The 26,714-nt window shown below is 40.2% G+C and overlaps 1 protein-coding gene across 7 annotated transcripts in view; it reads left to right on the top strand.

The window, feature by feature from the left end:
• LOC116268620 (ADAMTS-like protein 3) overlaps nucleotides 1–26,714 on the top strand; it is a 128,850-nt gene that overhangs the window by 73,194 nt on the left and 28,942 nt on the right. For all 7 annotated transcript variants that reach the window (XM_031668420.1, XM_031668417.1, XM_031668418.1 and 4 more), the window contains 2 exons: nucleotides 4,686–4,813; nucleotides 8,675–8,803. In XM_031668420.1, the coding sequence (XP_031524280.1) occupies nucleotides 4,686–4,813; nucleotides 8,675–8,803 (257 nt within the window). The remainder of the gene's footprint in view (nucleotides 1–4,685; nucleotides 4,814–8,674; nucleotides 8,804–26,714) is intronic.

The raw sequence follows: 26,714 nt of genomic DNA, 5'->3' as shown, positions 1-26,714 counted from the left end.
AATATTAAGTCATATATTATTCTGATCTCTATCTATGCCAGTGCAAAAATGTCACATTTCCTTTATTTTACATAACAGATACTAATTTACTTTTGCATTCTTTATTGTCTTCAAATCTTGCTGTTTGTATAGAAAGGACTATAGTCATTGTGCCGCCTTTTGATTCACTCACATTTACGAGCTCCAGCTGTATCTTATCTGCCTTTAGAGATCGTTAAGAGACACAGATAACACAGCAGATGTGAAACCGTTTTGCATATCATAAGGTGCTTTCAAAATGCAAGTTTTACTTTTATCATGTCTTTTGTGCATTGAGCCTCGTATGTGAAACATCAGAAAAAACTTAGGTTAAATTCAGTTTTTTAAATAAATTATTAGGCTATATCTTAAAAAGGTAGAAAAAATACAATTTTTGAATTTTTAATGCTAGAACTCTGAACACAAGAGTACAATGAAATTTTAGAAGTAGAATAAACCTTAAAACATAGCAGTTCTTAGAGCTTTTGGTTTTAGACTCTTTAAAATTTTTAAATGATTGAGGAGCCTAAAGAGCTTTTATAAATGTGAGTTGTATCTATTGCTATTTACTTCCCTAGAAATTAAAACCAAGAAACACTGAAAATATCTCCATTAATCTATTTAGAAAAAATAATGGGCCCATAATATGTTCACACAAAGAACATATTTTTTGAAAACCATCCCCCCGCCACCAAAATTACTGGTAACAGTGGAATTGCTTTCCATCTTTGCAGATCTCTTTAATGTCTGGCATAATAAAAGAAGACAGCTGGATTCTTATTTTCGCATCTGTTGTGAAATGTTGTTTTAGTTAAAGTATATGGAGAAAAGAAATGTGTGTTATACAAATGTGTTAGCTGGAAGAGAAAGAATATTTTAATTTCTTTTGAGATAATTGTGGATATTCTTTAATTCTACACTAAAACTAGACAAAGGGTAATTTCTCAAAGGTTAGTTGAAATGTGCAATCTGAAACTATATTAATGAAATGTTGGTACTCTGTTTAATGAAATCTGCTGTTTTTTTCTTGCATTTTGAATAGATTTTTTACCCATACAAGATTTTGTAACAACATAAATTGGTCATTTGGAAAATATTGGCTCACTGAGTGATACAGACCTTCCAAATGTTGGTACATTTCATTATGCAATGTAAAAAAATACACATTAAAAAAATCACCATGTATCTCATCAAAAAAAAGTCTTTAAGTTTTGGGAAGCTGTCAGGCTTACAGTGGTGGATATCAGTTTTCCAAAATTCTAATTTTCACATCAAAACTTTTTCATCATTGGCAACAAATACTGTCAGTTGTGTCATTGAATTGGCCAGCTCATTTAAAATATATATATATCTACCAAATACCCAACTTTAAATCATAGTGTGGACTTTTTTTGTCATAGTTTGTTGGTCATTCTTTCAAGTAAAAATCATATTCCATGAAAGAAGCTATTAGTTCTTCAGCATGCAGTGGAAGTGCTTTGTGTGTACTTCCCATTGTGTCATATGGGATATGAAAAACATATGGACTCAAGGGTCGAGATTTAGTAAGATTAATACCTTTTACTACTTCATTAAGGACATTCTTTTTTTTCTTTTCTTTATTGACACAGAGTCTTGCTTTGTCACTCAGGCTGGAGTGCAGTGGTGCGATCTCAGCTTACTGCAACCTCTGCCTCCTGGTTTCAAGTGATTCTCCTGCTTCAGTCTCCCAAGTAACTGGGATTACAGGTGCACACCACCACCCCCCAGCTAATGTTTTGTATTTTTAGTAGAGATAGGGTTTTACCATGTTGGCCAGGTTGGTCTTGAACTCCTGATCTCAAGTGATCCATCCACCTCGGCCTCCCAAAGTGCTGGGATTACAGACATGAGTTGCCGTGCCCGGCCATTAAGGGACGGGAATTCCCATGCTTAAGGGAAACTGGCATTTTTTTTTTTCAGCAAGTGAAACATAGTAGTCAAGAATACAGTGATTACTGGCACACTTCCATACCACTGTCTTGGTTCATGCTAAGGTGCCAGCAGTCTTACCAACACTGTCTTTGCACTCTCAGTGAAAGGTCAGTACCGTTTTTAAAAAGGCAAATTAATGGCTTCGTATTATTACAAAACTAGCTTTGACCTCATGGACTTCTAGGGATTCATGGCCCACACTTTGAAAACTGCTAACTTGTTTCAGTAATCCATTTTATAAATTGTAAGGAAATAGAGGCTGAGAGGTTGAAGTGATCTGTTGACCTATGGCCATATAAGTACTATAGTGATATAGAGGAGCCTGATCAGTTTAAATAAATATTTGTTGAATTGAGTTCATTTTAAATAGATTGACTTGATGGAATGGAATTAACATAACTTTATCAGGCTGAGACTCCTGGAGCTTGTATAAAGAAGTTTTGACATGGTACATCCTCCTCAGATGTGTTTCTGCATCCTTTAAGGATCAACCATTCAAAACAGAAGCAATTTTGTATGTCCAGTAAAATGTTTTGTTTTTAATTTTTAAGATAATAAGATCCATTTTCATTTCTATTTTTCCTCCAAAACTTACCCAATTAATTTGTTCAGTTTATGTTTAATTCCCTTTACATAACAAAGGTTCTCATCCTTAAATATACTTTCTGAATCTTAAAAATCTTTTCAATTGAAGTAATTTAGAAATGGAATTATGTTCCTGAAAGCCTCTATCCAGTGAGAGAAACTGTGTAGGCATGGACTACTGTTTGGATGTCAATTGAGTAAGAAATCTCAACTATGAAGAGAAGGTTGTGGGTGGATCAGTTAGAGATGGTGCCTGTAGAAAGATCAACTTTGTTATTACTTCAACTTAAAAGTAAGATTATGCAGCAGAGGCCAAGGTCAGATCTATTACAGAATTCAACCTGGTGGTTCTCCAGCCCAGGGACAGATCCAGGCTAGGTACCCAGTGGCCCCACCTGTCATGTAAGGTTCATGCATGCTCAGCTATTTCTGATCTCAATGATTTCTCACTGGACTGTTACACTGAAACCTACAAAACAAAGGCATTATTTGAGAATTGCTAAATCAGACAAACATATATATGAAATAATTTAAGAAAATGATTTAGTGTGTTTATTTTTCATGTGTAGTCACTGGTTAGACTTTTGCTTTTAACCAACTATTTCTCCTCCCTCAGGATTTGACAGTGAAAATCTTGCCTTACCAACAGTGAGGTCTGCCATACTCTTGTTGCTCTGAGACACTTTTGCTGTTTTGACTTCTGCCCGCTTTTGTATATTTCTTATGTGTGTTGCAGCAGGGCTTGTATGCTCTTGGTACTGTTGCTCTGTGCCATTATTTCGTACTATTCTAATCATTCATACATTTAGTCATCAAAGATTTTTGAGAACTTGCTATATAAAAGTCTAAGCAGTGAGAATCCACAGCTGTGAATAAGATTTGGTTCCCTGCCCTTGAAAAGATCACAGTCTAGTGGGAAGAAATCGATATTTCATCAAATAAATATAGGCACCAGAGAAGAAAGAGCCCAGAGGATACAGAAGATAACTCTAGGAGTATTGGTGAAAACTTTACAGGGGAAATTACATTTGATCCAGGACTCAGTGGGTGGGTCTGAGTTTGCCAGAAAGGGGGAAGGGCATTTCAAATGAAGTGAATAACATATGCAAAAGCTCACGGTAATGAAAAATCATGGAAGGTTCTGGAAACAGTTAAGGTTCATTATGATTGAAGCATAGAGCGAACGACATGAAGTGACAGGAAATAAAGAAGTGGCACAGCTCATCTCATGATGAAACATACAGTATTTACAGGGCAGAATAGTCTATATTGCTAAGATCTATAAAGTGAGATGGGGCAGGGGAAAAATAGTATATAACCACTGATCTGGGTGATTTAGAAGCAGATTCAAATTATTAAGAATAAAATAAAATAAAAGCAGAACAAGCACTCTTCCCTTCATAACAAAGGTTCTTCTTACCGTTAGATATATTTTCTGAATCTCTGAATAATTATCTAATTGGTTAGGCTACACCTGACCAACTCTGATTCTCAAAGTGGTATTTACACACCGGATTTTAGGAATATCAGTAATTGGGAAACCATAATGAACTCGTCATGCAGGTTAGCCCTAATTCTTAACAGCGTGGTCCAAATCCAGTGTATGCCACAGACTTAGCATGATTACCTCAATCGACTTCTTCATACGGGAATAATAAGACCATAATCCAATGCAAAACAGCCTTAGCCAAAACCCAATCACTTCCAGCATGAAAATCCAAACTGAAAATCCACACCTGCAGTTTCTTAGGAAGGATTTGGGCAGAAAATGAATGTTTAACATCCAGCAAATGAATAGGTTTGCTGGGTTGTCTTTTTAAAAAATGTGGCAGATTAAGCATTGAGTTCACCAGAAAAGTCTTTTGTCATGTAAAGTGGGATGGGAAGACTGGATTTCTAAGCACTGTTCAGCTCTAACATTGCTGTTAACCTATGGCAAGAGGAAACACTCCACCCTCCTGGTCTATATAGTTCTCTGCTTATAGGCAGGATGCTTGACAAAATTATCCTTTGTGATCTTTGCCAGCCCAAAGCCTATAATGGTGCAGTCTTCTTTCTCTGCAACTCACTGTAGCCCTAGGTCAGTTAAATTGTTATATGAATGTGTCCTCTTTCTAACTGTTCTACAGAATAATTTTGGATGGAACTGGGAAGATACAGATACAGAATCCTACAAGGAAAGAACAAGGCATATATGAATGTTCTGTAGCTAATCATCTTGGTTCAGATGTGGAAAGTTCTTCTGTGCTCTATGCAGGTAATGCCCACTGTTGAAACCTAGAATGCCTGGTTCTTTGTTTATTTGTTTTTAACTTTAAATTCTAGAGCAGTAGTTCTCATTAGCAGCCGTCAGAATCATCTGGAATCTTGTTAAAACACAGATTGCTGGACTCCAACCCTGGAGGTTCTGGTTCAGTAGGTTTGGGATGGAGTCTGAGAATCGGCATTTTCAACATGTGCCCAGGTTATGCCAATGCTGCCGGCCTGAGGACCACACTGAAAACGGCTGCTCAGGAGCTCACTTTCTAAGAATCAGGAAATAATGACATGGGGTTTAATTGGCAGTGTTGATATTAATGAACTTTGCATTTTTTAAAGTTCCACCAGCCAACAGAAAAGAATAATTATCTTTTATAGATTGCATATACCTCCCAGTGGCATACCTGCCAATCCTGAGAAACACCTTCAGGAAGTTGTAACTGTAAAGTAGTGTGTGTCTTCCTGGGAGGTGGACAATGTCATTTGGATATTAAAATATACTTTTATTATAAAGAAACATTTTTAGGTGCTAAAGTTGCAGGCAAAGCTGTATTTGGCAAGTTCATGTTCTGGGATAAAAATAAGAGGCCAAAGTGGGTGGTTCTTGCCTGTAATCCCAGCACTTTGGCAGGCTGAGGCAGGAGGATCACTTGAGGCCAGGAGTTCAAGACCTGCCTGGACAGGAAAGAAAGATCATGTATCTACAAAAAAAACATTTTTTTAAATTACCCAGGAGTAGTGCATGCCTGTAGTCCCAGCTAACTCAGGAGGCTGAGGCAGGAAGGTCTCTTGAGTCCAGGAGCTCAAGGCTACAGTGAGCTGTGATCATGCCACTGCACTAAAGCCTAGGCAACAGAGTGAGACCCTGTGTCTAAAAAAAAATTAAAATTAAAAATAAATAATAAGACAAGAGAGCCATCTGCCACCTCCCTACTCTGTGGTTTCTGTTATCTGTGGCTCAAATGGACTAAACTGAGTAGAGAGAGACAGTATCAGGAATTCAGGAATTAGAACCCAGCATTTAGTCAGTGTTGAGCTTTGTGGCAGGTACTTCACATCTACAAACTGAGGAGGTTGGACTAGTTGATTTTTTTTTTTTTTTTTTTTTTTTTTGAGACAGAATCTCACTCTGTCCTCCAGGCTGGAGTGCAGTGGCATGACCTCAGCTCACTGCAACCTCCGCCTTCCGGGTTCAAGTGGTTCTCCTGCCTTAGCCTCCCAAGTAGCTGGGAGGACTACAGGCAAGCGCAACCATGACCTGCTAATTTTTGTATTTTTAGTAGAGACAGGGTTTCGCCTTGTTGGTCAGGCTGGTCTCGAACTCCTGACCTCAGGTGATCCACCCCGTCGGCCTCCCAAAATGCTGGGATTACCAGCATGAGCCGGACTAGTTGACTTGGTTTTTTTTTCTTTTTTGAAACAGAGTCTCTCTCTGTCACCTAGGCTAGAGTGCAGTGGTGCAATCTCAGCTTACTGCAACCTCCACCTCCTGGCCTCAAGCGATTCTCCTACCTTAGCTTCCTGAGTAGCTGGGATTACAGGTGTAATCACCCAGCTAATTTTTTTGTATTTTTTTTAGTAGAGACAGGGTTTCACCATGTTGGCCAGGCTGCTCTTGAACTCCTAACCTCAAATGATTTGCCTACCTCCGCCTCCCAAAGGGCTGGGATTACAGGTGTGAGCCACCACGCCCAGCCCGGACTAGTTGATTTTAAATTGTCCCTGAATCTGTATGTCTTGAAAATTCTTCTGAGTCCCTTCCCTGGCTGCCTTCCCAAGGCAGGGCGTTCAGGCCTTGGTTTTCTGTGCCTTGATCCTCCGGGCTTGTTCTGTCCTGTGAATATCAGCTCCTTTCCAGAAAGTATTAGTTCCAAGGTTCTGGAACTCCTGTGGGGGAATGGGAGCCCCCCTTGCAACTGTCAAGTCTCCTAAGCCCATCCCAGAACAGCTCATATTCCTGGTAGAGCTGCTGTGAAGTCTTCAGGAGTCAAAGGATGTGCTGTGAAAACCAAAGTCCTCTCCCAGCCAAAGCGTTCCTATCTTTTCATTTCTCTGGATAGCTTTCCACTGCCCCAGGTACTCCAGGAGAGAAGGAAACATTTGAACCCTCAAACATGATCCTTCCTAGATTATCTTCCCCCAGAATACGTGGTTACCAATACCAATTCATGCACTAACTATGCATAGGTGATAAAACAAGTTCAGGGATCATGGACTCTCCCTTCAGGAGCTCTCATAGTACTGATGGTGTAGTAGGGAAACCAACCATTGCGACAGTGCTAAGGTAAGATAATGCTCTGTCAAACGTCCTCTCTGGGATGTTGCTTCCCTGACCCTCACATGCTACTGAGAGACCACTGGGTAACTAGTCCCTTATCTCAATACCCACATCCCTGCATAGTAATGGTGTCTCCCACAGGTCTGTGAGCTCCTTGAGGACAAGAGAGTGTGTTTTCCAACTTAGTACTGCCATTGTCCAGCTCAGGCACAAAGTGTGCTTCCTGAGTGAGTGAATAAATTAATCTGGTAACTAAATACTGAAATCCAAAAGAAAATAAACATTTTAAAATGGACGTTTGATTCTTTATGACCTTGTTTGTATTATTTTTGCATGCAAATTTTATGCCTGTACTTGCTTCATATTAATTAAATGTTAACTTTGAATTTTTCTTGTGGACAGTTCTGATCCACTTGTAATAACCTCATATGGTCTCATAAAGTGGGAAGTCAGACATTTCTCTCTTGAGACTTTCTGCAGTGTAGAGATGTAAATAATGTTTTAAATAGGTCTCCTTGCAATTGATAGTCTTTAAATAGTAATGGCTTTTCTATTTTAGATTGAAATGAGTTTATTTAAGTAGGGTCTGAACTACACGTTGGGTGAGAGAACTGCACTTGGAAGAGATCTTCTGGCTCAATCATTTTTTTAATGGGATTCAAACTGAAGCCTAGAGAGGGAAGATTTTGTCCAAGCACGTATGCAGCTTATTAGAAGAGGCTCAACAAGAATTGTGGCCTCCTACCTGTCTCATCTTTCTCTAGTATAGCTTTGAATGAGCTCTGAAGCCTGGTTACATCCTGGCATCCACATGTCAGCCTGGCTGTGGCACCATATTCAGAAAAACTTTATAAGGATTAGGTACCACATTTATTCTGCAAATGCCTGTGTACGTCTCCTTCTGCACCATTACACTTTGTGCTTATCGAAGGAGGAGATGCTTCTCATCTTGTACCCAGGCATTTCTCATCTTGTACCCAGGTGCAGACCACAGAGTGGACACTTGGTAAATGTTTACATTGGAAAAAACCTCTTATTACGCTGGCCCCAGTGAAGGACAACAGAATGGATCAGGACCTTCTGTCCTGTCTTCATCAATCCCCTCCCCCAGTATCTCACATCCCTCCTTCCAGAAAAAAAGTCAGGTGGTCCCAAGCCCCAGTGTGTTTTGTCCCTGCATTAACTCATTCATGGCTGCACTGCAGAGACATCATTCCTGCTCTGTCTGTCTTCTTTGCTTCTTCTGATCTTCTGAATTCCTTCTTTTTCAAATTATCAAAGAGGAATTTATCCTCAATTTTAGTTATAAAACCAAAATATCCTCATAGTCTACATATTGTTTTTGCAACGTACCTTTGAATTCATCCAACCCTCTATCCATTCATCCATCTGTCCATATGTCCACTGAGCACCTCCAGGTATGTATGTGCACATCCCCATGGTGCACCTTGAGGGATACAGAGAGAACCAGGACTCCACTCCTGCCCTCAAAGGGCTCAACAAAGCTTACCAAATGCAACATGTTTTACCAAAGAGCAAAAGCCTGAACCTAACATAGTTTCCTGCTCCCTTTGAATTAAGAGGCACCTGTCATCTTGTCTATTGAAAGAAATATCACCAAACCAGAGCACAACCATCTGTCTGTCATGGTTGGAGGCATTGTGGAGGCAGCCCTTGGAGCAAACGTGACAATCCGATGTCCTGTAAAAGGTAAGTGTGGTCATTTCAGTGGGAGGGTGTGTGGCCATCCCAATGTGGCCAGGAGACACCAGCTGGCATTTTGGTATTTGAGACCTCAGCCTGATAGGCTTAAAAAACAGATTTCCCAGCACACTGACAGTGGATCTGACTCTCAAGAGTGAACTCATACTGGCTCATGAGACCGATGTATAAAACAGAATGCCAAGTTACTTGTTTCCAGTGTGGACTGTGACTGCCATGCACACTGGACTGTTCATATTGGCAAGACCAGAACACTCTGTCCCTGTGGGCAGAGCTACAAAAAAGGCCAACTTTTAGTCAGAGGGTTACTTGGTGAATAACATAGTCAGAGGATGGGATTTGTTGGAAATTGTAAGACATGTCCTCCAAATAGACAAAAGCTACACTTGGCAAAGCCAGATCAGGAAGCTAGAATGTCCATATCCCCGACCTAGGCTATCTTCTGGGTTGTCCCTGGGTAAGCGTCAGCAGCCTGTGCCTCAGTGGCTCTTTCTCCTATGTTTACAACTGCAGACAAACCTCCTTTCTAATGTTTACACTCTTTCTTTAATAGAATTAACACTTTCAGTCTGACCTTGCTTTAACCTAGGGCCATCCTGTCTCCTTAAGCCATGGATTCTTAAGTCTTAATCTGGGCCCATGCATCTCTGAACTGCAGATAAATATTATATGCTGCATATATGTACATTTTACAGGGACCAGGAGAGCTGGGAATGAGGGGGTTGTATGAATAGGTTTTTATTGCTTCCTTAGAGAAACTTATGAACTCCTCCAAATTGAGATATACTCTTTTAGATGACTTTGTGTATGCCTTTCAATGCAGAGTAAATCTGCATTGACTTAACTCTCTGGACAACTGTATTTCCCTAGCTTCCAAGTTCTAAGTAGATACCTGTAGTTGCAGCCACTTAAGATGAGTCTTGCCTAGGCTGTGACCCTGATTGCCTAGGGTGACAGAGGAGCTGCTACTGCTCTTAGAAATGCAGTGAGGGCGCATGTAATGAGGGATTCGAGGACACACTCATCCAGCTTTCAGGCTCTCCCTCCACTGTCATGATCAGTTACTTGCCATGTTTCCAAAGCTACACCTTTGGCTCTACAAACAGTGGAAATTTGCTAACCCCCAAGATATTATTTTTCACCCCTTGGAAATCCCTGCAGTGTTTGGCTTATGCAGACTTTTGAAAAATTGCTCCAGTCTCCCAACTGACTCCACCCACAAATATGTGAGTTTTCTGGCAAAATACACCCACCATTACAGAAAGTGCCGGCATTCTCTGGCCATAGCAAGGAGAAAAGCAGAACGGAACGCTGCAGATGCCAAGCCACAGATGTCTAAAGTTTCTACAGCCCTACACCTGCAGAGGATTCTGAAAAATAGATCTGACTTCTATTAAGAGAAACCTCAACTTTCAACATGACTTCTAAATTTTTCACTTCCACAATACTTGAAAATCAGGCTTTCAGGGAGATGAGCCATTAAAAGGATTGGAGTGCATTATTTGCTATCGGAAGTCAGAGGCTGGATTAGGTGGAAACTGCAAGTAAAGGCTCCAGCAAAGACCATTAAACTCATCTCGTTTTATTCTCATCCAGGCCCAGTCAGACATGGGCTGTCTCTGACCCTCCCTAGCCCCACTGTCCTCCTGGGTCGACAGCACTGCTGCCTAGATGGAACTCGGCACTGGGAGTACTCATCTCCCTCCTCCTTCCCTCACCTTTCAGCTCTTACTAGGAATTGTCCCATTTGGCCTTTCTTTACCTGGCAGTCTTCCCCCATGGACTCAGACCCCAGAACTCCTGATGAGTTCTTTCCTTTTAAAAATAAACCTGCCTCCAAATGCACCACAATCATGTTGAGTTATTTGCCATTTTAAACAAACCTGTAGTGAACTTACAGTGTTTTCTTATGGGCAGAAGCCATACCTAATGGAGTTTTCTAGGGAAATTCATCTTTTTTAAGACAGATGGTGAAGTTGATGAAGGGTCAGAAAACTCGAGTTTTACAGACAGTCTTGTCACTAGCTAGTATATAACCATAGGTGAGTCATAGATCTTTCTTCCCTCATCTCTAAAGCAGGGAGTATATTATATTAATAGAAGAAGGGACTGTGGTTATCATCCAATTCCATTTTTCATCTTATAGATGAGTACATTAAAATATAATTTACAAAACTGAACTCTTACTTACAAATTACATTTTTATACTGGAAATTGGGATTTCTGTAAATCAGTGGCATATATAATTTTTTTAAGTTGCTTTAGAATATTTCCCACTAATTATAATGAACTTATTTTTATAGACCCCATAACACATATTGATAGCTTCTAGAGAAGTTCATCTTATCTTTTTTATAGCCAAACATGTTTCGTCAACCCATGTGGTATAGATGTCAATAGGGATTATCTCTAGTCACTCTTAGAGATATTTCTAATAACTATGTTAAAAAACAGAACCTAAAAGTCCGCATATTTGCCTATTTCTAAAGGTTAAAACTTCTAACTTGAGAGAGTTATTTGCCTTACTCTTTAAAAAAAAGTTTTTTTCTGTCCATTTGATAATTTAAAGCGCACCTTTTTTGCCACCTTCTGGTAAGAAAGAAAAGTTCATCTGGGGAAAATGACCAGTAAATATCGTTGCTGCATGTTTTGTTTTTGTTTTTGTTTTTGTTTTTTCACGTTAATACATAGTAAGAACATTACTTATCCTGTAATTTTCTGTTGTGTATTATGTGTTGTTTATCTTATTCCTTAAGCTCATCAGAGATGCACCTGATGTGAGTCCCTTCTCTAAAGTGTTTTGTTGTGTGTCACACTCCTCTTTAGTCTCTAAGGAACTCTCTTGGCCACAGATGGGAATGGGTTTGACCTAGATGGTGATTCCCAAATGAAGGGCACTGGCAAAGCCATCAATGGCCGAGCCCCAAGCATAGAAAATTTCTTAAACACAAGGTGCACTGGACAACTGCTTCTTAGAGCAAACTCAAACTGCCTGGAAAGATTAGAGATGCTTCTAAACTAAAACTAAGCTAAAGAATAAAAGCACCTTTGAATGCTATTAGAGGACACTGGTGTACATCTCCTTTAGGAGGAAAAATTATACAACTGTGGATGGCACCTGACATCTCACCAGGCAGCTGGGCACATGTAGGTTATACAAAAGACTCATTAACAATAAATGCAGAAGCAAATAAATAAAGTTTAACACATTCCCAAATGAATCCAGTCATGTGGATGACTAAAGGAGAGTTTTTCCCAGGAATGCAAATATTTTAAAAAATATCTACTTTAAACAGAGCATCACAGGTTGAATCCTCTTTGGAAGGAGGGGTTTTTTGTTTTTGTTTTTGTTTTTCTTTTTTTTTTTTTTTTTTCCCCCAGAGTCTCACTCTGTTGCCCAGGTTGGAGGGAGGGCAGTGATGTGATCTTGGCTCACTGCAATCTCTGCCTCTCAGGTTCAAGCAATTCTCCTATCTCAGCCTCCCAAATAGCTAGGATTACAGATGCAAGCCACCATGCCTGGCTATTTTTTTTTTTTTTTTTTTTTTTTTTTTGTGTGTGTGTATTTTTAGTAGAGACGGAGTTTCACCATGTTGCCCAGGCTGGTCTCGAACTCCTGACCTCAAGTAATCCACCCACCTCAGCCTCCCAAACTGTTGGGATTCTGGGTGTGAGCCATGGCGTCCGGCCCTGGAAGGAGTTTTTGTGTAGTATATTTATTAGTTGTCAACATATGTGGAAGGGAGGAAGCAAGCAGGATTAGACAGAGGGCAAAGGAGGACTGTGATGCAGGCCCACAAAGCCTTGCCAAGCCCCCTTGAGACATATGTGACTCATTAGAGTTGCCCCAGGCTGATCTACAGTGGCCAGGCCTTCATGCCCCTGCCTTCTGCAGTCACTGGTTGTGGGCCTGTCTGGAAGGGGCATATGTGCTCTTGGGTGGGTGGAGACAGATTGTGAAGGGACTAACAACCAAAGGCTACCAGAAGCAGGGACACCAAGTTCCTCCTTGAAGGTTGATTTGGGTGAAGCATCTCCATCTCTACCACAGAGATTTAAGGGATAAAATTTAGGATCATCTTAATAGATGTAGACAAAGCATCTGATAAACTTCAACACAAAAATGATGTGAAAACCTCTTGGCAAACCAGTAATAGAAGGGATAATCCCTACCTTGATTTGCCTGTCAGAAACCTATTGTAAGCATCATACTCACTTTAATGGGGAGACTCAAACAGTCCCATTAAAATCAGGAAAAAACATACAATGCCCTTTATCACTACATCTGTTCAACACTGCGTTAGCACTAGCCAGTGCAATAAGATAAAATAACTAGAAAAATTAGAACTAGAAAATTAGAAACCAAGAGAAGACTAGAAATATAATAAAATATAATAGAAGACTAGAAAGTAATAAAAACTAGAAAATAACTAGAAAAATTTCTTCTTATTTGTAGATAATATAATTATCCTCATTTAAAAGCAAAGAAAATATAAAAAGTTTTGGATCTCTATATTCAGAATAATTTCAATTAAAAAAAAGCAATCCTGTGCGATTGCTAGAACTTAACAAACTGATCCTATAATTAATACGAAAGTGCATGTGGCTGAGAATAGCCCAAACAATTTTTAGGAATAACAAGGTGGCTGAGATTTGCTCTGTCAAATATAAAGACTTAGCATAAAGCTTGAGGGCTTACAGCAATGTAAAAGGGATAGACAAATAAATGGAATAGAATGTGGAGCCCACAGCAGATTCAAGTATACAGTATATGGAAACTAGAATTTAATAGCAGAAGAATTAAAAACCAATAAAAGACAGACTGTTAAGTAAATTGTTATAGGATAATTGTTTATAAATATAAAAAATCTCAACCAAAAATAAATTCTGATGTAAATGCCTAAAATATAAACATATTTAAAAAAATCATAAAATATAAGAGATATCTTTATGACTTTGGAATGGAAAAGATACAAAAAGTACAAGTCATAAAACATCTATTATATAGTGTTGATGAGGTTACACAACTGTGTGAATATATTAGAACTACAGAATTATACTTTTAAAGGGTAAAATTTTTGGTATATGAATTATATTTCAATAAGCTGTTATAAAAAACATTGACACATTTTGCTGTTAAGATATAAAAGTTTTGATCCTTGGAAGACATGTAAATTTAAGAGTCAAGCCACATTTCTGGCAGAAAATATTTGTTATATAGTACCAGAATATAGAAATAGCTTCTCTAAATCAATACAAATAACAAACCACTCAATATAAAAATGAGCAGGCCAGGCGCAGTGGCTCATGCCTGTAATCTCAGTACTTTGGGAGGCCCAGGTAGGTGGATCACGAGGTCAGGAAATTGAGACCATCGTGGCTAACATGGCGAAATCCCGTCTCTACTAAAAATACAAAAAATTAGCTGGGCGTGGTGGCGAGCACCTGTAGTCCCAGCTACTTGGGAGGCTGAGGCAGGAGAATGCTGTGAACCCAGGAGGTGGAGGCTGCAGTAAGCTGAGATCGCACCACTGCACTCCAGCCTGGGCAACAGAGCGAGACTCTGTCTTAAAAAAAAAAAAAAGTCTGAAGCAAATACAGCAACTATTAATGTCCATTAATTTTGGAGAATGGACTTTTTTTTTGACACGTGGTTATCAGTTATATTGTTTTGTTGTTGTTGTTCACCTCCTAGCCCTGTTTCCTGTAAGACCTTGGACCCATCACATAGTTTCCTTGCTCCTTAGTTTTCTGTTATAAAATGAGGAATTATGATGGGATGACCAGGAAGACTGTTTCCAGTCCTGAAATTTTATCTTAGACCGTTGATCCTTTGCAGGAATCTGGGACGAAATAAAACTAAATGTAGAAAAAGTGCTTGAACTAAGATACCTGGCCAGTCAGAACTTAGAACTGAGGGCCAAGAGTCCTCACCTACTATTGGGAGGGAATCTAGAGGGGGGGGGGAAAAAAAAAAAAAAAAACTCTCTCAAAATATGTAGACACAATGTCCTTTACAAAGGAGTTCTTGGAGCTGCAATACCAGCCCATGAAAAATCCAGTTACTTGTATGATGACTTGAAAACTATAGTTGTAGTAAAAAGAAAGGAACTAAATAGGCTGGGCACAGTGGCTGACGCCTGTAATCCCAACCCTTTGGGAAGCCAAGGTGGGCGGATCACTTGAGGTCGGGGGTTGACCAGCCTGGCCAACATGGTAAACCCACGTCTCCACTAAAAATACAAAAATTGGCTGGGCATAGTGGCGCACGCCTGTAATCCTAGTTACTTGGGAGGCTGAGGTAAGAGAATTGCTTGAACCCAGGAGGTGGAGGTTGCAGTGAGCTGAGATAGTGCCACTGCACTCCAGCCTGGGCGACAGAGTGAGACTCCATTTCGAAAAAAGGGAAAAAAAAAAAAAAAGAAAGGAACCAAATAATATGAGTCTGTAAATCAATGAAACCAGAATTCGATAAATTTGAAAAAGTCTCTTATACAAGCTAATGTTGAAGGTAAAACAAGTTCACTGGGGGAAAGTAAGTAGAAAGGGTTCTTTGAGGGGATTTGAACAGCCTTAGATGGAAATGACTCAGGTCTTGTTCATGTCCTCGTGGCCTCAGAACGCACAGCTCTTTCTAGATGTCTGGGTGCCAGCCACAGCCCTGTGTTTACCAGCCTTGATCAGGTCCCTTCTTGCCTCCAAAAAGGGATGAAGAATAAACAGGGAAAGATATTTTCCCTGAGATAACTAGGTAAGATCTTACTGAAATAAAATCTTGAGAATTAAATATGGAAGGACCTTAGGAATCCATGAGTCCAGCCCTGTTTTGCACACAAGATCCCCAGAGAAGAGGCTTGACCAAAGTAACAGGCCTAGACAATGGCAGGGCCAAGTTCCGAACCCAGTTACTGCCTCTGAAGCTAGTGCCCTTTCTGTTCTGAATGCTGCTTTTGTGTGTTTTCTTGTCTCATAAAAAGTAACACATCTCATAAAATATTTGGAAAGCATAACAAAGTATCATGTGGCAAAAAAAATTCCCATAATCCTGTCAAAGACACAACCATTATTTCTATTTTGCTATATTCCTGTAACCCTTTCTCTATATCTAAGTCATGGAATTTTCCCATGTTATTAAAAAATCATAAATATCATTTACTAGCCACACCAGTGTGTCATTGTGTGAATGTAGCATAATTAAACCCTTTTCTTGTTTTTGGAAACTTAAACTATTTGTACTTCTTTATAGTTCCATACAGCAGTGTAAGAAACCTTATGCATATAACTTTTTGTGTCATTGGATTATTTTTTTAAAAAAGAGTAACAGGAATGGAATTGTTGGGTCACAGGACATTCAACATTTTTGTAACTACATAGAGCATTAAAATTAAAATGTCTAGAACTCAAAGTACATTATCCCCAAATTGCCAGCTAGAAAGTCTGAATCTACTAGTGGGGTAGTTTTAAACCTTACCTGTCCCATCATTGTTTTGCTGCTCATTGAGAGGAGAGAATGAGAAAAGGTAGGTAGAAGTTACAGTTTCCTATTTAATCCCACACAGTGCATGCACAAACAGATGATGGCAAGTGTGCATCTCACTGGGTCAAAGCAGAGCACTTGGTGTATGTATGCACATACCCAAGAGGTATGTGCAGGCAAGGAGGCCCTTTCATATCTATGGGAGGATGGTCAGTTTCAGAAGAAACATATCACATAAACTTAAAAGGTTTTTCTTAATCAGGGGATTTTTTTAAGGGATAAAATGCTGTGGAATATACCTAAGAATTTTATTGATGTCTAGGCAAATTACTAACTTTCTTGACTGGGTTTAACAATTACCCTTTCAGGGGAGGATCTTGAGAAAATATTTGTGGTACAGCAGGATTATGTGGTTAAATTCCTAAACATGGTCTCATTGCTCTGACAATTATTTTCCCCTATAAACTGCTAGTTTATATTATATAGGGTGGAATTTAATGGTAGTGATTCTCATACATCTTTAAGTAATAAATCCCTTTGGCCAAAAAAAAAAAAGAACTCTCTCCCCAGAAAAATGTATTTACCCACCGATTTTTGCATATAATTTTCAGAAGACTTAAAAAGAAATCTAAGATTATCTGCTTGCTCTTGTTTCATGAACTGGACATTTTGGTGCTTTTGACTATATTCTAAATTAAAATGAATTTATTTTCCCTGATCTGTGGTTTTTGAAATATATCCTCTCTTCTATGCTGTTACCTCTTTTAAAAACTCATGCAATCTTTGAAATAGCTAAAATTGTCATCTTAAAATGTATATTTAAAATGTCTTTCCCTACTCAAAAAGGCTCCCCCTTCCCCTTTTTTCCTACCTCTGTCTATGATACAGAAATCTTCCCACTATCCTCCTGTCAACCCTATATTCAGTCAAACAGCCAATCATGGTTGGAAATTCCATCCATCTTTTCTTCCCTTCAACGAGCATTCACTAAGCATTTACTAGGCCCAATCTAGTTCCTTAGCATGCAGAGATGAATACAATCTGGTTTCTGCAGCTATGTAGACAAAGGAATTATGATATGATGTCATAAATGCAAAAATAGAAGTGTTTGTAAAGTGTATCAGACACATTAAAGAGAGACTAATTAAGGCTTCTAACTAAGGAGTCAGAAAAGGTTTATAAAAAAGATGAATTGCAACCAGCCCACTTGTAACGAAAAGGAAGGGCATTTTAATCAAAACAGCATATATATGCAAAAGCATAGAAACATGAAAGCACCCTGCTTACTTGCAACATCACAAGCAGATCTGTGTGACTTAAAGCAGAGGATGTGAAGGGGAGTGGGAAGAGGTGGGTTTGGAAGTGTAAGTGTGGACCAGAATGTGAAGGACTTTAATGTCATGCTGAAACTGATGGACTTCATTTTATTAGCAGAGAGGAGATAAGAAACGTTTTAAGCAGGGTAATGGTGTGAACCAATCTGTATTTCAATATGGATGAAAAATTAGAGGAGAAAGAAGCTGCAGAAAGCCATAAATTGAATGCAACTAGATTGCATCAATGGTCATTGATTGGATTATTGGACCCCAAAAAGCCTGCCAGCCACTCAAGATATTAAACTGACATTGCATGTATCTGATTTATCCAGGAGTGAGCAGACATATCTGGCATTTAGCAATCGATGTGTCATTAATTGAGGGTATGGGACACAGGTGTCCTGAGGCTAGGGTGTTGGCAAGTAGTCATGCATGAAGGGCAGCCATATTGCAAAGAGCTGAGGAGTATGTGCTAATAGGCAGCATGTCAGTAAATAACATGTTGGAAAACCATCAAAGCTCATCATCAAAAATAATAACTTGTGTTGGCTTCAACAGCATACAAAGTGGATATTATCTTTGTTTTGCAGATAAGGAAGCAGACTCAGATACACACAGTTACTTGTCTTTGTTTGTATATCTAATGAGTATGTATGCCAAGATTTAAACCCAATTCTGTGTGACTCCAAAGGAGCTAGACAGAGAATGCAACTCTGTGTTTGAGACAGCAGAATAGGCACCATGCAGGAGGTCTGACCAGAGGGAAAACTGTCAAAGCGAGGCGTAAGGCAGAACCTAGGAAGTGCTGCAGCCTGGTGATGGGGTGTCATCGGCTTAGGGGTGGGCAACAGGCTCAACCTCCAGGGCCCACCCTCACCTGGAGGACTGCCCCATGGTATGAGATCTAGGGAGAGTACACTGGGAGCCTGGCCTCTTGCGGGCCACAAGATGCCAGCCAGTATCAGGCCAAAGGTCAGCCCATTGTGCTCAGCCAGGCACATGATGGAAGCCTCACCACCTTGACACATGCTTCTACCATCACTGCAGCAGTGGGAAAGAATGTGGCAAATTATGCACTGTCTGGTAGTGACTATGGACTCCCTCACCTCACCCTTAATATTCTTGCCCAGACTCTCTTTGGACTTGTATTTGGATTATTGATTTAGCAGATTTAAAAGACTCATTTATAAAACAATTATCTGCTCTTTAAAGATTCACTGAAGCTCTATTTTGAGTGCTTCTTGAAAAAAATGATATTCTTTGCATCTTTTATCAATTTCTCATGTGGTGAAAACATGGGTCTGTATACAATCAAGAAGTAGAAAGAAATCTAGAATAAGGTAGCTGGATATACAATATGAAAAAACAGGAGGGGCTCTTCAAACACCTATCAAATTTCAGACTTCTTGCAAAAAATCTTGTGCTTGGGCTTGTGGGTCTACATGTCTTGAGTGACACCATGTCTTGAAGCATTCACGTACAGCCTTGGTGGTCCAGCCCTATTGTTACAACACTGCTTTCATCCCCAACATCTATACCCCACCCCTGTCTTCAGTGCCACCAGTACATTTCTCTGTCCTGAAAACTCCGCAGACACTCAGCCCCATGTTAGTATTTACCCTATCACATAGTAACAACAGACTGACCCATAGGCCCCATGTACTGTCATCATGTAGTTCCACATTGTGTGCCCACCCATTCCCTGTCCTCCAAACAATCACGCACCTTTCTTCCATGCAGTGGCATGATCATAGCTCACTGCAGCCTCAAACTCCTGTGCTCAAGCGATCCTCCTGCCTTAGCCCCTTGAGACTACAGCCATGTACCACCACACCTGACTTAATTTTTTTTTCTTGTAGAGACAGAGGTCTCACTGTGCTGCCAAGGCTGGTTTAGAACTCCTGGCCTCAAGCAACCCTCCTACCTCAGCCTCCCAAAGTGCTGAGATTACAGGTGGGAGCCACAGTGCCTGGCTTGCCATTGTTTCTTGGTTACCATATTTCTGATATTAAGACTCATTTAGCTCCCCTGAGTTTTTAACATTAATAAAATGGTCCTGGCTTGGTCCTGTTGAGCCTGTAAGATGGTGCACTAAACACCTACACAATCCACAGGGCAGGAGCCTTGTATCCTCCTCTGCTCTTGGACTGAAGCTCTTTCCTCGGTGATCTTTTGAAGTCCAGGCTTCTAAAGAAATGAGTTGCTTCAATTCCATGCGTCTCTGAGTGGCGCCTCCTGGCTGGCCTGTGTTCCCTTGGCTCCTCGTATTGGTGTCAGGGCAGGAGCCAGAGTGGCTAGTCTGGAGTTTCCCAAACCTGCATGAGATTTGATAGCAATTGGGAGGCTTTTCATACCAAGCAGTAAAAGTGAAGGATTTTGAATGCCCTATACCACTCAAATCTACTTATACTACAAGAAATGCCTTTGCTTGCTCTCTGCCCTCCAGGACTCTCTGCTTTTGGCTGTGTGTGCTGAGACCCCCAGGCAGCAGCAGAGAGCATAGGACAACTGTGCAGCATGGAACAGCATCCATTATAAAACACGGAACCGTCAGAAGCCCCTGAATGACCCACTACTTCATTCCGGCTACTATGACCTAACTATGCCTTCACAGCAAGACAGAGGCCCACAGCACCCATACAGGGTGGGGACTGAGGGAAAGGGAATTTTGTTGGAATTCAATCCCCAGAAATAAGAAAGCATGCAAGCTTCTGAGTACAGTCTGAGAAAACCATGCAGGACCTTGTTAATGGAAGAAAAACACTCCTTTATGGGAAGAGCCCCATAGGACCTGTGTAGAATTTTGGAATCTCTAGTAACATCCCAACTTACTTAACCCTGTTTTTTTTCTTTTCATTCATTTATTTTCCCGAGTTATTAATTCAATACCCAGTTATTCATTTTGATGACTGATGCATACTACAGTCAGGTCATTTTATTATTATGGTTAATGTCAGGCCTGTACACCACAACATCTCCCCAGCCCTGCCCTGAGAGATTCTGATTTAATTCATCGGTAGTATGTCCTGAGAACCAAGGATTTTTAAAGCTTCCCCAGAAGATTCTAATGTGCAGCCAAGGTTAAGAACCACTGATTTAGCCAGTAAATGGGGCCAAAGAGGTCCCCGGAAATTATCTCAAATATCCTCTCAAAATGAGAGACTCTTCCTCAGGAATTAGTGGGTAACCAGAGGTCAACTAGAACCAGGAGTAAACCAGCAGTGAACCAGGAGTGAGTAATCAATCAGAAGTAAACTCAAACTAGGAGTGAACCAGGAGTGGGTAACTGGGAGTGAACTAGAAGTGGGAGCTAAATGGTAGAACCCAGGTCCATGCTCTGGGCTCATTCTGAAGGTAGAATCAGGCATGCCACCAATTGATGTCTCAATGTTCAGAGGTTCACACAGGGGAAATCAGCTGTCAATGTCCAAGAGGATCAAGGAAATGATTTTGAGATGGGTCTTTAAGAATGTGGAGAAATGTTCCAGGTGGTGAAAGGGAATAGCAATTGATCTGCAGTGGAGAGAACAGCACATAGAAAATAGCCTTACAGCCAGTGTGGTGTGTTTGGAGAATGGTGCAGTTCGCGGGCTGGAGGATAGCTGTTCTTAGCAGTGACTCCCCTAAATTGAAAAGGCTTTTGTGCTTTTCTCCTCCAAGAACAGGAAAAGTTATAGAGCTAGGAAAACTGACTCTTACTCCCTACCATTCCTGAGGAGAAAAGACCCCCTAGAAATAGAGTAAGAGGTGCAGCTCAGAAGAACCAAAGGCAAGAGTCAGTGGTTTGAGGAAAGAGGAAATGGAGTCCTGGGGAATCAACACAGTCTTGAGATGTCACCCCAAGACACCAGCAGCCCACACGTAGTCCTCTGGGGTTTACTGGTGACAGCAGTGGAACCCACTTGGAGATTTTGGTGCAAATACCAACTGGCTAATAGCTATTTGTTCATCTACATCCCAATGTTATATTGACAGATTACCAGAATTGCTGATTATCAGGAAGGGCCTCACGAATGCCCATGGTTCTCCCTTTTGAGCTGTTGTTTAGGAGTTCTTCCTATCCCCTTTACTGGAATCAGTAGTTTACACCACTTGCATAGCTCCAGCATGTATCACTATGCTTGATTTGCACCAACTCTTAACTTTCTTCTTCTTCAAGGAACTACTGAAAGTTTTTGGTTTTGATATAATAATTTTCACTGGCACTTTCTAGCCTGTAAATAAGACCCTGGAGGACAATATCCAGCAGTGAACCATGTAGTGCTCATGAGATATGTCTGGTGGAGTTAGAGAACTGCCCAGGCTCACACAAAGCAGAAGCCCAGAGTACGTGAGAGATCAGGATGACCACGCCAGGAAGAGGACTTGTTGACACCCTCCTCCATGTCAGAAAAACACAGTTCAAAAACCTTTAGGGAAGGACTTTTAATGATGGAGTTGGGGATAGATACTTTGACCCAGATGATTTCTAAATCCTCAAAAATCAAATTGATTGGGGAACAGATTATGTCAACCTAAACATGAGTTTACTAGAGAAAAGAAAGTACTGAAACAGCTGTTCAAAAGAATTCTGTAAATAGTAAAAGCCATAGCCCTATATTTGGAGACAGTTCTGGATATGGCATCAATGATGGATAGTCCATTGTATCCAAAAAGCATACATCACATATTTTTCAAAAAGAACAAAAGGGTATGCAGTTAACTCAGAAGAGGAATGTTCCTTACAAAATTTACTATGCTGCACAGATTGGCCCTGCAGTTAAGAAGAGTGCATTCATTATTCTAGCAGTTTTGAGATACTTTCTCTGACATTGAACCCTTGAACTCCTATTTATTTCTTTCATTTATTAGTGATGACTCCTTTTGTCTAACCTGTGTTTGATTTGTCTTTTATAAATTGGCAACATCATTTCTTCATGATCCCCAGAGGTAACTGATGGTAGCTTAAGTCTTCATTTGTCATACATGAAAAAGTAATGCAGAATTCTGAGTGAGTTTTGAGTAGCTGGAAGAAACAAACAGATGAGCAAAAACATTTAGATGTAATATATATTTATTTAAAAATCCAGCATTTCAGGGCAGTCTGAATAGGTCAGAGATTTTACAGTGTGAAATATTTCATGGGCCTTTCAAGGATGAAGGAAATTTGTTTTTAAACACTGACTAGTTTAAAGACACCCCCGAGGTGCAAACTTTTTGCAACACATGTTTCACAGCCCCTCCGGCTCTGAACTTTTTTCACATTTGTCTTCCAAAACAATTTCAGCATTGTGGAAACAGAATGTTGAATATTTCAGAGCTGCAAGTCTTGGGGGAAATAGCCTGTCTTTAAGGTTAGATAAATAAGTTTAAACTATTTCTGACATTTTATAGCTGTTGCAACAGAGCAAATGTGTTATTTTGAAAGACCATAAATAACAGTGGTACGAAGAAATCTGCCTGAATTTCCTCTGGCCTGTTCAGTTAGTTGAAAATGTTTACACGTGTAACGATGCTTCTAGGTGCTGAATAGGCCTGTGGGGTAGGAGAGGGAGTTGGAGTTCACTCTGGGACTTACAGTGTTTGAGGCGCCTGTGGGACATGATGTGCCAATGGGAGATGTCCAGGAGTCTTGAATTCAAGGGAGAGATTAAGATTGGATAGGTAGATGTGGGAGTTTTCAGCATAGGAATTATCATTATATTTCCCAAAGTAGATGGAATGGCCCCTGGGACAGTGCGTAGTGAGAAGGACTTGGTCCTGCACTCTGGTGTGGTCCCATGCTCTTCATTTCAAACTTCCTATTTCTGACATTTTCTTTTGGAATGTAACTTTGTCAGTTTGTTCTGAGAAACTTGTGCTGGCCTGGTTGTTTGGCCATCTTGGTTATTTTCATACCTTAGTTTTTAGTCTAGACTCCCATGGTTACAGGGAACAGAGAACCACCTCGAACTGGCTTAAGAAAAAATGGAGAAACTATTGGCTAATAAAACTGAAAAGTCCTGGAGTGTAGACAATCTGGACACAATTTTAGACACATCTGGATTCAGGAATGTAAATGATTTAATCAAGGATCCACCCCTTAGCCAGGCACAATGGTGCATACCTATAGTTCCAGCTATTCAGGAGGCTGAGATGGGAGGATCCCTTGAGCCCGGAAGTTTGAGGCTTCCATATGCTATGATCAAGTCTGTGAATAGCCACTGCACTCCAGCCCAGTGAGACCCCATCACTAAAAAAAATAAAAATCCATCTCTCTCTGGCTCTGTTTTTTTTCTGTGTTTTGAGGTGGTTGGTGGGCAAGGGTTGAGGGAAGACCATGTATGTTAGCAGATGATAAGACATCATAAGCAGTTTATTTTTTGTTCTAAGTGAGATGGAAGCCATTAGAGAATTCTAAGCAAAGGAATGTCATGATCTGAGCTACCTTTTAGAAGAAACACTATGGCTACTGTGTTGAAAATAGACTGTAAAAAATCAGAGAGTAAAAGGAAGGCAAGAGTGGAAATAGGGAGATGAGATAAGAATTCCAGGTGAGCAAAGCCATCCCTAAATTCCCTGCCCTGGACTCCACTTCCCTCTCCAGCTATTGTGTCAGTTCCTGATTTCCATTTATAGCAAAGTGCCTCCAGAGTAGCTTATACTTGTTGTCTTCAATTTCATTTCTCTTCATTCTCTCTTGAATCCACTCCAACCAAACATTCTCCATACCATTACCTTCATAGCTATTGTTAGGGTAGGGTCACCAACAGCTTACCATGTAAGTGTGAATTGCTAACTTCAGTGGTCAGGTGTTTTTTTTGTTTTGTTTTGTTTTTGTTTTTGTTTTGTTTTGTTTTGTTTTGTTTTTGAGACAGATTCTCACTCTGTTGCCCAGGCTGGAGTACAGTGGTGTGATCTTGGCTCACTGCAACCTCCACCTCCCAGGTTCAAGCGATTCTCCTGCCTCAGCATCCCGAGAAGCCAGGATTACAGGCGCACACCACCACGACCGGCTAAATGTTTTTTGTATTTTTAGTAGAGACAGGGTTTCACCATGTTGCCCAGGCTGGCCTCAAACTCCTGACCGCAGGTGATCTGCCTGCCTCAGCCTTCCAAACTGCTGAGATTACAGGTGTGAGCCACCACACCAGGTCCCATGGTGAGTTCTTAGGCCTTACCTTACTTGCTCATTTGACTACAATAGCATTGGACAATTATTACTTCCTCCTTCTCTGCTTCTAGGAAACCACTCTGTTTTCTACCTACCGTAGTATCTGTTCCTTTGTAGCTTCCTTTGTGCCACCTCTTGTCTCTGATCTCTAAGTTGAACTACCCCAGGCCTCAGTCCTCAGACGTTTTTTCTTCTCTATGTATACTCTCTCCCTATTGATCCCATACATGCACAAGGACTCAAATATGACATCTATATGCTGGAAACTGTTAAATTTATATTTTCAGCACAGACCTTTTCCCTAAGCTCTAGATTAACATATCCACATGCCTGCTCAGCATCTGTCCGTGGATATGTAATAGTTATTTCAAAACTAACATGTCCAAAACTGCTCTCCTGAGTTCTGCTCCCAAACTGGCTTCTCTCATAGTGTCCGTCATCTCAGTGAATGACAATGCAGTTATTTAATTTGCTTGAGCTACAAATCCTGGAGTCATTTTTGACTTGCTTTCCTCTCTCACACTGCCCCAACCCCATCAAATTTTGTCTGCTCTACCTTCAGAATAGGCCCAGAATCTGATCATTTCTTACCACCTTCATTGCTACTACACTGGTCCAAGTCACCATCATCTCTAGCCTGGATTATTTTGACAGGTTCCTCACTGATCTCCCTGCCTCTGCCCTTGCCGCCTGCAATCAACACAGCCGTCAAAGCAGTCCTTTAGAAACACAAGTCAGCTCATCCCATTCTTCAAAATCTGTGGAATAGAAACCAAAGCCTTACAATGACCTATCAGGCTGCCTGAGCTCTATGACCTGAGCCCCACCTGCCACTTCTCTGACCTTGTCACCTACTGTTCTCTCCCTGGCTCACATTCCTGCAGCCATATGCTCTTTTATTTTCCTCCAAAATTGGAGGAATGTGTCCTGGACCAGTCTGATGAAGCCTGTGGTACTACTTCTGAAATAATATTTTCAAAAGTATAAAACAAAATATACTGCATTTAAAGAAAACCAATTATAATCAAAATATAGGTATCAAAATATTAATAAGCCAAATATGTGATCAAATAATATATTTACTTCATTATTAATGCATCATATTAAAAATCTAGCATTGGGTACAATAGTTACCATATTTTTGAAGTAGTGTTGGCATAAAAAAATATTTTGAGAGATCTGGTCACACTTGTAATGTGATACGAAAATATCTGTGACTTCCATTGTTGAGAGAGTTAAAGACACTGCTACCTTAGTCTGTGACTTACATTCATAATCGATAGAAGTGCTACATTTCAGCTAGAGTTGATGAAAAGGTCACTGACTCCTGAATCCTATCTATGGATCCACGTGAGGCTCATGGTCCCCAGGTTAAGAACCCTGCTTCAGGGCCAAGGTGCTTGCTGTTCCCTCTGCCGGAAATGCTCTCCCTGGAGATCTCCACACAGCTTGTTTAACCTGGCTGAAGGCCTCTGGTAAACCTTGTTTCAATGTAGAATTGACAACACCGCTTACAAGCTTCTTACCAAGGAGGAATAATGAATAAGCCAATGTATTTGAAATTGTTTAGGGTCTTTCACTGTAAGAGGCTTTATGTCTTGAGAAAACCTCACTCATTAATTTGGACTAATTGTAAGAGGCAAGTCTGAATTAATAAACATCCCTGAATTGTAAAATGCTTTCAAGTCTATGAATGGCTTTTAAAAATGTTCAGTCATTTAAGCGAGAATTACTTAGGGCCTTAAAGGAAACCACTTTAATTTATAAATATTGATTTATACTCATATTAACAATTGTGTATATGTTGTGGAGGCCAGTGAAGTAAGATTTTTTTCTCTTTCTAACTAATATAACCCTTCTCTAAATTACCATAGATTCCAAAATAATAGTATCTGAGTTTCTGAGGATTTTACCATACAGTCAGCGCTTTATTATCTTTGCTACTTGGGGGAGAGCATTGGCACGAGTAACCAA

The sequence above is a fragment of the Papio anubis genome, chromosome 7 (genome assembly GCF_008728515.1).
Source record: "Papio anubis isolate 15944 chromosome 7, Panubis1.0, whole genome shotgun sequence".
NCBI lineage: Eukaryota > Metazoa > Chordata > Mammalia > Primates > Cercopithecidae > Papio > Papio anubis.
Note: the sequence above shows the minus strand (reverse complement) of the source record. Positions and strands in the feature narration are given on the sequence as shown.